This window comes from Epargyreus clarus, unplaced genomic scaffold (assembly GCF_041222505.1).
Source record: "Epargyreus clarus isolate Ecla_fem2 unplaced genomic scaffold, WU_Ecla_fem_2.2 ptg000014l, whole genome shotgun sequence".
Lineage (NCBI taxonomy): Eukaryota > Metazoa > Arthropoda > Insecta > Lepidoptera > Hesperiidae > Epargyreus > Epargyreus clarus.
In genome coordinates, this window is record NW_027332222.1 from 12,038,172 (window position 1) to 12,050,869 (window position 12,698).

At 35.2% G+C, this 12,698-nt stretch overlaps 1 protein-coding gene across 1 annotated transcript in view; it reads left to right on the forward strand.

Annotated features, from left to right (window-relative positions):
* The window catches only part of FNSI (flavone synthase I), a 29,712-nt gene that overhangs the window by 15,252 nt on the left and 1,762 nt on the right, over positions 1 to 12,698 (forward strand). Inside the window, exons 2-5 of the mRNA XM_073078925.1 lie at positions 10,067 to 10,182; positions 10,580 to 10,714; positions 11,348 to 11,501; positions 11,996 to 12,213. Of these exons, the coding sequence (XP_072935026.1) occupies positions 10,067 to 10,182; positions 10,580 to 10,714; positions 11,348 to 11,501; positions 11,996 to 12,213 (623 nt within the window). The remainder of the gene's footprint in view (positions 1 to 10,066; positions 10,183 to 10,579; positions 10,715 to 11,347; positions 11,502 to 11,995; positions 12,214 to 12,698) is intronic.

Consider the following 12,698-nt stretch of genomic DNA (forward strand, 5'->3'; position numbering starts at 1 on the left):
TACAGGGACTTTCCACTACGGACTTTTCCAAAAATACATTATATGTTAACATTTAACTTAAGAATAATTTGCACTTTAATGTGAAATATGATTTGCGATAATACGACGATAATTGGCGTCTCCATTAATATTGCAAATATACAAGGGCGACGGTGACTACTTTCCATCAAGTAGCCCATCTGAATTATATATATTGAAAGCCCTAATTATAACTATAAAATATAACTATGGTTTTAAAATCAATCTTTTGAGTAATGTACTAATTTTGTTTACGTTATTCGAAATAAATATAATATTACTAGCTGACCCGGCAAATGTTGTGTTGCCATATAAATAAAAAAATGTTAACGGTGAACAACCCTTATCACTTAGGTGTATGAAAAATAGATAGTAGCCGATTCTCAGACCTGAATATACATATAAAATTTGGTGAAAATCGGTAAAGCGGTTTCGGAGGCATACGGTAACTAACACTGTGACACGAGAATTTTATATATAAGATTCGTAATCTCATACAATTCGTAATCTCGACACGAGAATTTTATATATAAGATTCGTAATCTCATATCAGAAAGAAGAAACATGAAGTGGATACAAGTAATTGGCCCGCCATCTTGGTCCGTAATTTTGATTTTAGAATGACGTAACTAAGACAAACATGCATTATATTCCATACCAAACGTGTATGCATAATTTCAGCTCATCATTCATCAGATTTAAAATTCAGTTGCGAGATTTGACCCTCACATACATACGAAGTACGAACTAACAAAGTAAGTTAAATAAAAGCTTATTATAAAACGGTGATGGTACACTGAAGACACCGTTTTTAGTGTCAGATTATGGAAACCCTATCAGCCGCAAACATGCAGGTCACGGCTCTATTACACGCATAACGTGTACCTTGTTACAATTCACTACCCGTTTAAATTGTATCCGTTCTCGTTTTGGTCTCAATATCATCTGAATTATTAAGATTGAAACTAAAACTCGGTAAAGCACTCGAGTTATTACGGTTAAGACATTTATTTTCTCAAAAGATTTTGCCAAAATAGCTTACTGAGAAACTTACAATATTATTACATAATAAAAAAAATCATCAGTTATATATCGTATTAGGATATTTTTATAAAGACAAACAATTTATTTCCTACAAAATTTGTAATATAATTTGAAATGAAATGTTTTGAAATGAAATGAAATGTTTATTTATTAATTATAACATTCGTTTTACATATTTCGTAGAAGCTGCTTTGTAAGCATAAATAAATTTATACTTGTGTCAAGCAGCCCCACTCTTCCATTACACATACATTATTATAATAAACAATAGACTGAGAGATCTAAATTGATTGATAATACAATATTAAAAACTTGATAACAATGATCAAATTAAATTTATAACAGTACCAAATTATTTAGCGTCTTGTCGTGAGTGTGTGCGTGTGCGTGTGTGCGTTCGTGCGTGCATGTAAGTGTGTGTGTGTGTAAGTGTGTGTCTGAGTAATTCATGTGAGCGTTGATATGTTGGTGTGTTTTAATAGATTTTCTGTAGTAATGAAACTTATAGATTGAAGCCAATGTGTAACCGTTTTTTTAATTTCATATGAATTCATGTTGTAGATGCCCAGGTTTTTTTGCCCAATTTGTACCTATGACTTAATAATTGGTGCATGTCAGTTATAAGCGCCAAAAAGTAGTTGTTCAAGTATGTCAAAAATACAAACGTTAGCTCTCGCACAATCTTATCGCTTCCGTGAAAATTGTTTTATTGTGCAACTGTCTGATCATCATAAATTTTCAGTGAATTTAACGTACATTAATTATCAAACATCGCACACAATTTAACAATTTACGTACATACCTAACTTGTTATCAATTCTGCAAATAAAGTAACATATTATCATTATTTCGTATTGTAACAGATGTAGGTACGACCTTCATGATTTCGTCACTGTGTTCTCTATGCCTAACACTCGATTAAGGCTAACAGGCATAACTTCCGTAATTAAATTGTACAATACTACACTGGGTCTATACTGTTAGCAATATATTCAAATTATTTTATTATAGTATTATTTTAATTAATTATTCTGAGCTATTTTCATGATGTGTTATTTTTATAATAATAAGTGCCCATTTATATAGTCACTGGCTGTATGGGTTATATGATTGTATGCATTAGCAGAAACAAAGAAAAGAACGCGCTTGGCGCGAGACTTGTATTTTACGCGGGAATAATAAAAGTTGTAACTTGGATCAAGAAAATAGTTTGTGTTATTAATACGAACAGTGCCTTATACATTTGCAATAGCCAATTCTTATCGTATTCTAATTTGAATTGTTATGTCAGTGTTACGTAATTTCGATTTCTCGTCAATAAATATCTAGGAGTGCGACGACTATTATATCAATCACGTTGCATCAAAAGCGATGTAAAGATTGATTGTGGTGTTCCAAGTACAAAGTGCCTAACACTGCTATCATGTCAATGTAGTTTTTATATATCATTGTATTATGTTTGCAACACTTCTTTTAGTTAATTCGTATTTTCTAATATTCGATTAGAATGGTAGATCTCAGTTTTATTATTAATATTCTATTTTGTATATTTTGTTTACGATTATTTTATTTTAAAAACACGTGAAATTTAAAAAATACTATTGTTTCTTAATATACCTATGATAAGAATTATAAATCTCAATTTTACATTTATTTTTCTACTTTGTATATGTTGTTTAAGTTTATTTGATTTGTTTCATACTTCATGTAAAATTTAAACCAATATATAATAAGGTTCTATATAAAGTACGTAACATTCGTGCTTATTATAATTTTTTGTAGCTACACCTACTTACAGCTTCAGCTCTAACGTGAGATGCTCATATATGGCAGATGTTTGTTATACGCATCAAAGGCGTCGCTGGCCTCTACTATACAAGGAAGTAAACATTAAATATCTCTAGAAAACTACTGACTAGAATTCTAAGAACTGGTCAGTCTTGCGAAGACAGAATAAGGCTACATACGACTCTCCCTGCATGATACAGTAGGTTTCCAAAATAAGCTTTTAAAAATGTCTATGCTACAGTTCCTACTCTACACATCGCACAACTTCTGTTTAAAAAAATGTTATTTTAGATACAGAGGTATTAGCATATAAATTACCTTTTTGTTGAAGAAATTTGGAAACTATGTCGTAGGAATAAGAACTACAAAAACTGACTAGCTGACCCGGCAAACGTTGTGGTGCCATATAAATAAAAAAATGTTAAGGGTGAACAACCCTTATCACTTAGCCGATTCTCAGACCTACTGAATGTGCATATAAAATTTGGTGAAAATCGGTAAAGCCGTTTCGGAGGAGTACGGTAACTAACATTGTGACACGAGAATTTTATATATAAGATATATTTGAAACGAATACAAAATAAAGTCAATGCCCTGTCTCCATACATTTAAACATATTTTACTTATATAAATACCTTTTGCCCCTGTTACGTATGTACTTTTATAAAAACTTTAATTAAACGTTTGACGTTTAATATAATTATGTAGCCTCGGCCTGCGACCGCCGGCAGATAATTAACTAATTACAAAGTATACGTGACGCCATGCCAATGTATGCTATATTAGCGAATGATAAAACACATTTTATAAAATAAACATGGTATCGTCGGCCATGTTATATTTTAGAGGTATGTTCTCTGGTACTAATTAACGATATACAATGCGTAATTATTTTCCTTTCTTGTATAATCACGAAACCTTATTACCCAAAACTTGTCAGATTTTCTACATTATAACCAATCAAAGCTCAATAGAGAACAAAATAACACATACATTTTTTTGTTTGACCAAATTTCAAAGCAAAACGTATTCGCAATACAAGAAGTACCTACTTAATTAAATCTGACGTGTTTTACAACACTGTAAATATTACAAAATGAATGAATGTGTTGTGTTATACATTAATTGATGTAATAAACTGCTGCTGCTGCCGTACTTTTGTGTTTTGTTTTGAAAAATTTAGCAAAGCAGATACACTCAAGTAAACGAGGTGTTCCAACAGTCCTCAGGTAGGACTCTAAGCCTATCTAGGATTGATTGTATTGCCAGGGCAGCCGTTATAACTTATGATTATGTTATTTGCTATTGTTTTCATATAAAAAAAACATCTTAAAATAAACATTATAAATAAAACAAGGGTGTTGGCCGAGCTGTTTAACATAAAACAACATGTTTTCGTATTCAGATCGAAAATATAAGATGATTCTAATTAATTATGATTAATCAACTGAGGTTATCCGCAAAATTAATAATGTGGATATTTTTACCTTAATCTTTATTATTTTCGATTAATTTGTTGTTGTTACACGTTTTTAGTTTAACCTAATTAAAAATAATTTAATGAATATAATCAATATAAAAACCTTGTAATAATTACATGTCGCGAATTAGGCCATGTAGAGCAATTTATCCAAATGTTAGCTGATTTCTACTCGATGTTGCTCACAGATGCATTGCCATCCCTAAGGACTACTCGTATGCTAGAACGCCTCGGATAAGGTATGTCTCCTTTACAGCACCCGTCAAACCGGAATATAACAGAAATTAACATTAATGTTATTTCACAGAAATAAGTATGGCGGAGGTGCCTCTGGAATCGAACCACGAATATCCTACCACCTTCAAAATTATATTGATGTATCAATAGATACATACTTAGGTGCCTTTACCCTTGATTTGTACCCACCTTCATGGAAAATCAAGGATATTATTGTCACATCACACATGCTTGCGTGACGCGGCCGTGGGGCGAGACCGCCATGATAAACACCTTCGTGTCACTAAAATGAGAGGGCATGGCCATGAGATGACAGTATAGATAAAGTATATCATTAATTTTACCCGTTGCCTCAAGATCGAATGGAACATTTATTTGGAAACTGACGTATGCGGTCCAATTTAGAAAATAGTATCCCATTTTATACAGATTGTACCTACTTGTACTGTATTTAGCTTTGTAACAACATTGTAAAGCTCTAGGGCTTTAAAAGTATGTAAGAAACACCGACACGAGGTTCCAATTAACTCCTCAAAGATAGGACCCATATGTTCCTGACACTAGGTAGGATTCTATCTTGTCCCTGTAGTTCCGGGACTAGAATAGGGCTACGGTATCCCCTGCCTGTCGTAAGAGGCGAGTAAGAGGGGGCTACCGGGGTTGCGGGGGGCAAGAGTGGGAGATCGAACCGTCCAGTAAGCTACCCGGAGTTCTCCAACAAGCGCTGAGAACGGCCATCGAGTGGGTTGTAGTGCGGTAAAAATCCCACATAACCCGGCGTCGCTCCCACGGTGTCGGGTACCTTTTGAAGGTTTCCCCATCGAAAAAAAAGGGTAGAATTCTATCTGGAGTTGGGTTAGATAGACAACATGCTCGTTTGGTACTTTTCTAATGCTTATATTTATGAGTAAAATAAAAATAAAATGTGAGGCTTGAACTTATTTATTTATTTGATTTCATCTCTAAAACTAATCGATTGCTACTTGTAGCTTCGTATAATGAATATAGTTAATGATGCTTTCTGTATGACAAATGGCGGTGTACGTATTACTACGTATTAGGCTTTAACAGATTTTTTGTTGCTTTTCTTTCTCTACCCTTCTCTCCAAAATCCATCTCCCTCTTAACCCGTATGAGACATAAGGCACTTTTTAAATGACTCTACCCTTCGAGCTAAAATAATAAGAGGACTCCGCAAGTATAAGTAGGAGTATTTATAGTAGATCTTAAAGAACAATACCATTATAAAATAAAGGCAGGTATTACGTTCACAAAATAGGCAAATACGCTCTACGACGTACCCACCCGTATAATAGAATATAACACCAGATGTAATATATTCTTACGTGGCCCCTGGCATAACAGAGGTAGTATTACGTATTCAGATAACAATCAATAGTGTGTGATTTCACAAAGTGTATTAGTTTAGTAAGTGATTTCACTAAGTCTAGAATCATGGTGCTGAGTCAAGGAGTAAAAAGGTCTATAAATAACTTTATACTAAGCAGGAGTTCTGCCTAAAGTCGATAACAGATGCTTTGCCACTCCTGAAAACTAAGATGTTCGCCACATATTATGTAAATCAATCGGGATCCACACCTTTCCACCAAAACGCAGAAATACTTTATTTACTTATTTTATTTACAACTTAGTAGTAAAGTTTGTAAAGTACCTAATATAGAGGCTAATATACCGCACCAACAGTAGTGTACATTTTTATAGTACTTAGTAGGAAATAATAGATTTTTTTGTGTTAATACATGTTTTTACTTAACATGCCAATTGTATATTTTTATCTACTAGATACGGCATACGTGTTAATAGAGATGCCCAAATCTATTGTATCGATATATCGTATCGTAAGGGGATTGCATGCTTTTCAAATGTGATGTAATAAACCTTGATATTCATTTTTCAATATTTCTTAAAATTTAAAGTAAGTACTTTTATTCTTAAAAAGAGACGCTACAGAAACATTCACAGTTAAATCTAAACAAAAGCCAGCTGCCCTTCTTTAGTACGAATAACAATGATAATATCCCATGGCACTGTTTATCTACTTTCAGTTATCACATAAGGCGAGTCTTAAAATATGAACAAAGACAACATCATAATTTATTCAATATGATAATACAATCTTTTTGTAACAAGACAACGTATCGTATGATGAAGATATTATATTAAATATCGATATATTGTATCGAGCATACCTAATTGTGGCAACACGAAGAGCTGCGCAACCGTACATTGATAAAGAAACTTAATAGGTATTCGTTATAACGCCTTGGAATTAATATTTATTGTGTTATCAATACCACCTGCTTTATAACCGCGTAGCCAACCGTCGTTAAAATGAATCAGGTTTCTAGAAAATGAAATACAATTAACGTAATAACTGGTATCTAAAGGCATAGTTTATTGTATGATGTAGGAACTATTTATAGAAAGTCAATTAAAATATAAACTTCAGGAAGTTTTTTATAACCAATCATGAAATACGAGAAGAGAGTTCTTTGTTACAATATTTTTATAAATTATAAATAATAATAAAAAAAACTTTACTTATGTATGATGTGGAAAAACACAACCTACGTATAATTACGTCATAACCTTTGCGCACTTTAAACACATGAAAATAAAAATAAATCGAGTTTCAGAACATCAAACGCTGATCTCTACATGTCTCTATTAAACATAGAGTTTGAATGGCTAGACGTCATACCAATACAGCGAATCCGTTGTATTTTACGTTTATTCCACAGAACAGAACATTAGGGAAGTGATTAAATCGAATAGACATGTCACTCGATTAACGAGGCGATAAAGTCTGGCGTGAATGTGACGTCATTCACGAAACGACCGGCAGGAGACGGGCGGCAATGGTCCACGATACACACGTTTCACCTTAGTCACTTTCATTTAAAACTGACTTATACATTCTCTCTCGATTCTGCGAATTTAAATCGACACACATTATGTTATTAGGTAGGTATATGTATGATTTAAAAGTTTATTCACTACATTAGTCCTCCTTCCTTTTGTATAAGATGTAGTTCTCCTGACGATAAGTAGTTACTAACGCTCATGGCCCTCTGTTACTAATTCTATACAGAACAGGGGAAGTATGGAAAGAACCTGAAGGTGATGTGAGATGCGATGCCAGAGGTTTTAGATGGTTATCGAAACGCAATAAATACTACACGCTGAACAAGGTGTGGTAGTGGTACCTCGCCTGCAAACCCTTTGTATCGTCATATGCAGTTCGTTACCTCCTTAGTTGTTTCTGACATTATCCTCAATAAAGATTTTAAAACACTATTTTAAACCACGATTGGTATAAATAAACCCGAACAAATAAGTGGCTTCACAAAAATCTGTTATTTGGAAAAACACAGACAGTCTTTTGTTCACATATAAATATGCATAAATATTGAGGAAAAAGTCAAATAACAAACCGCGAAAGCCACGTTACGCTTACGTGTCAAATACAGTAACAATTTGATAAAACATGAACAATGAATTACATTTTAAAATTAACTCACACGATAAATTGTTGTTATATGTTCAATAATAGAAAGTAAATCAATTTCACAGTCCATAATCTAAGTAAATACGTATATTTAAATCACGTGACACGCCGTTCACGCTAATTTTCGAAACCGTTGCTGATTTCGATGGAATTTTGTATGTGTTGGTTCCAGCTCAAAGGAGAAGTTATAAGAATCACAAGTAGATCAGGTAGTCTGCCCAGACCTAGTGTTTATTACAAACACGTACCACCTACTATATTACTGACTGCAACTTTGCACAAAGATTTTAGACTTAAGTAGAAGTCTTACTTAAAGGTATTATTCTATTTCTTACTTAAAGGTGGTAGAACCCTTTGTGGTTCGACTCCGGCGGCACCACCGCCATATCTATTTCTATCTAATAACAGCAGTGTTAGGCGCTGCTGTGTACCGTTTTGAAGGGTGTGGTAAGGGAGACAGACTTTTCCGAGGCGTTCCAACTTAGTCCTCAGGGGTAGCGGCGCATCTGTGGCCGACCTCAGGTAGGAATATCTAATCCTATCTGGGGTTGATTACAGATGTCCATGGGCGGCAGTAGCCACTTACCATCAGGTGGACTGCATGCTCGTCTGCTACTCCTATATTATAAAAAAAAGGCATAAAAGCTTGAATAGCTATTTTCGGGTTAGAAGACGACCTTAATTACTCACTTTAAAGCCCTATACTTTATCATGAAAGTTCGATCTAAATTAATTCTTTAAATTCAAATGGCTTCCAAGATAAGCATACTGAAAATAAAAAAATCTCGAATGAACAAATACGTTTTTTTTGCTAATGGTACTACACACTTAGTTAATCACGGTTACTTTGAAAATATGACACGTCAATTTAATTATTTTTTATTTGTACAGATGTGCTCAATTAGCATTAAACAGGAAACAGGTATTTCCTTGAATATTATAACGAACGACTCTGTTGCCAGAATTTCTTTATATTTTTTAACCAATGTGCATTCACAGAACATATTTATGTCACAGAACCGTGTCATGGTCGCAAGTCGTACCTTCAGCTAACGTACGACCGCATATTTATTCAGATATTTCGTCCATGCAGTAGGTACATCTTACATTACTTAGCATCATAAGCCTTAGATCTGTTGTCAAGTGATCTGAATACTAATCCTTTGTACTCGTACCTAAGATTGCGATATGCAGCATTATAAAAATGTTTTTTTACGTAGGTAAATTATACAATACCTATTGTAACTTTACATTATGATTATGAAACAAATTGGTTGAAGGTGGTAGAACCCGACTCTGGCGTCACCACCGCCACACCTACTTCTGCCTTATAACAGCAATTTTAAGCGCTGTTGTGTTCTGTTTTGAAGGGTATGGTAAGGGACACATACTTTTCCGAATCGTTCCAGCTTAGTCCTCAGGGGTAGCGGCGCATCTGTGGCCGACCTCCGGTACGAATATCGAGTCCTATCTGGAGTCAATTACAGATGTCCATGGGCGGCAGTAGCTACTTACCATCAGGTGGACTGCATGCTCGTCTGCTAATCCATGTTATAAAAAAGAAAAAAAAAATCTGTACAATAATAATGCTGTGAGTGATTTGGCCGATCGTGTTATTAATTAATCCATGATATGTTCAAAAATAAATTCTAAGTACAGATGACCTACCACCGCCTTTTTTATGTATAAGTAATATAGTAAAACCATATGTAAATTCCATGTTTTGTAAAAATTCCATCCATCATTAACCATTGTGTTGGCTCATTTAAGTAGAAGCACTCTAAGGTGCTTGATAATAATTAATGTAGGTACTTACCTTTTTTTCCAACATTTGCTCACGAAGTCATTGCTAACCTTAACGTATACGTGGGAATGGCACTGGTACTATTAGGAGTAGAAAAATTGTAATGATTTTACGAATACATTTTCGATCCTGCCCTTTAAATTAACGACCACACTTGTTATTCCAGGTACGGACGTATGTCCCATGAAATCTATGGTGAGACGAATTGGCCAACAGTTGTTCACGGCGCTAAGCGGAAAGGGTCTGGCCATGTTGGTCAACCACGGCATCGCTGAGGAGAAGGTCGGTCATCTTAGATTATAAACTTATTTGCAATTCAGATGATCCCAAGCGGCCGATAATTTAGTCAACCTTCTGTTTCTTTTGCGAGATCCGTACAAGAATATTAAGCCACTTAAAACAAGTTACGCCTGCGCAATTTAATGTTTCTACACGCATAATTTGTATTAGAGAGATTTGTCAAACAGAATATGAGTTCGAATGTATTTGTTGACTTTCTCTAATATCTTACTTAGAACAATATGCTAGTATTGTTCTGAGATATTGGAAATAAACATCAAATAATGTAGTCTGTTATTTTCACTCAGATTAACAAGCCTTTCGTAGAATATAATTCCTGTTCCATTTAATTTATTTTGAAATATAGAATAGGTGTAATGGAGATTCTGAAATATTCCAGCTGAAAGCGGTATACGGTGATTTGGACAATTTCTGCGCGCTGCCGGAGGGCTGCCAGGCGCAATACCTGCGCAACCCCGTCAGCAACCATGGCTACGTGCGTCCCGGAATGGAACAATTTGATAGTACCAAAAAGGTAAAGTGGATTTACGAGCGCAAACTCACTTCGATCAAGATATTTCGCAACTTTCCTCTATGGTCATGATGCGAAATAAACAAGTGTCGGACAGTTATAAACTGTAGCTATAAACCAAACAATGCTAGGGTTGACATTAAATTAGTTGCTCTCAATTAGAGCGTGTACTGCCGGAGACTGGATGAGTTAGATAGTATGTACCTACCTACTATAGTTGCTGAATGAATAGAACACTGCATTTATACTTGTGTTTACAACACAGACATCTAAAATCGACATCATAAAGTTGGCTAAAATTTTATTTTTTAGATTGCTGCGTATACTCATATATCATGTCGTGTTTATATGCAACTAAAATTACAAAAAGACGAACTACAACGATCTAGATCTGTAAAATCTGTTAGGTATATGTTGGAATTGTGTGTACGATTCATTAAATAAATAAATGATTATTATGTTAGGCAATCATATTGTAGTAATATTTTGTTTTTAAATAGTTTCCCTTCTTACACGAACACATTTGTTCACGCTCTATAATCTATTTTTATTTTCATAATTAATACTGCCAAAGAAGTATAACTTTTTACGTGCGTATAGTACACACACGTTTTCAACCCAATCTCTGAATTCCAGGAGTTACGTCATTCGTTCAACATCACGACGCTGTCGGCGGCCGCGATGCCGGCGCAGGAGGAGGTGCCGGAGTTCACGCAGCACGCGGTGCCGCTCGCGCACGACCTCACCAACCTGTCGCGCGTGTTGCTGCAGGCTCTGGCTTATGCTTTCGGTATGTACTGTCATGTTTTCATCAAACTCTTATAGAACTACTGCTGGAACAGGTCTTCTCTCGGATGAGAGGGATTTTAAAGTCCAACGCGGTGGCCAAGTACTAATCCTTGACGATGTCCAAGTGCGTGCGTTGAGAACGTCTTTAAGAACTTTCAGGCATGTAGGTTTCTTACTGTTTCTAATACGCAGAATAACTTTTTTAAAATCACATGTGCCTGGGATCCGAACCGCAGACCCCGACTAAGATGCCGAGTTTCCACTACTAGGCTATCATAGTTATTTTGCCCATTACATAAGTCAAAATAAATACAAAATACATTTTATAACAACGGCACATATGAAGATTTTGGACGTCACTTAACAGCTCTACTTTTATGCATACTTTTTCAATAAATAAATGGACTGAACCAAATCAAAATCATCGCATCTTAACCAAAGTAACAGAAGAAACGTACACAAGTATTATACGCCTATATTTTCTTTACTATCCAGGACTGCCGCCAGCAACGCTGCTAGAGTGCCACTCGGGGATGCTGAAGAGCGACGGCTGCAACCGGTCCAGCATGCGGATCCTGTACTACCCGCCCGTGCCGCCCGACGACGAGGGCCCCTGTTGCCATAACAACGGCATCACGTACACGCGTTGCGGGGCCCACTCCGACAGCTGCACGTTTACACTCGTTGCCCAGGACTCTGAGGGTGGCCTCGAGGTAAATCCTTCCTAAATCAACAATTCATAAATAAAGAAATAAAATAAATATTCTTACTTTCTGTCATAGATTAGTAAAGATACTTCGCCGCCTTGAAATTGAATGAAGCCACAGCACGGAGACGTGGCAAAACTTTTTTACGCAACTATTTCAATTCTCAAAACTGAGTACATTTTCTTGTTATGAGTAATCTTTACTAGTCTATGCTTTCTGTAATAAAAGTAGTAAAAAGAGCGATGCAACCGAAAATAAACAACTCATAAATTTCTGTAATAAATCCCAAATATAGTTAGAGTTAGGACTCTACTACTACTACGGTAGTTACTGGATAGCTGATGACTAAATAAACTAAGTTGGAACGTTTCGTATAAGTGTAACTCTTATACCACATCCTTCAAAACAAAACAACAAGCACTTAACACTGCTGTTGTACCCAGAAATCGTTGTGGAATTAGCCTTGTATTTCTTCTTTCACTTTCATATTC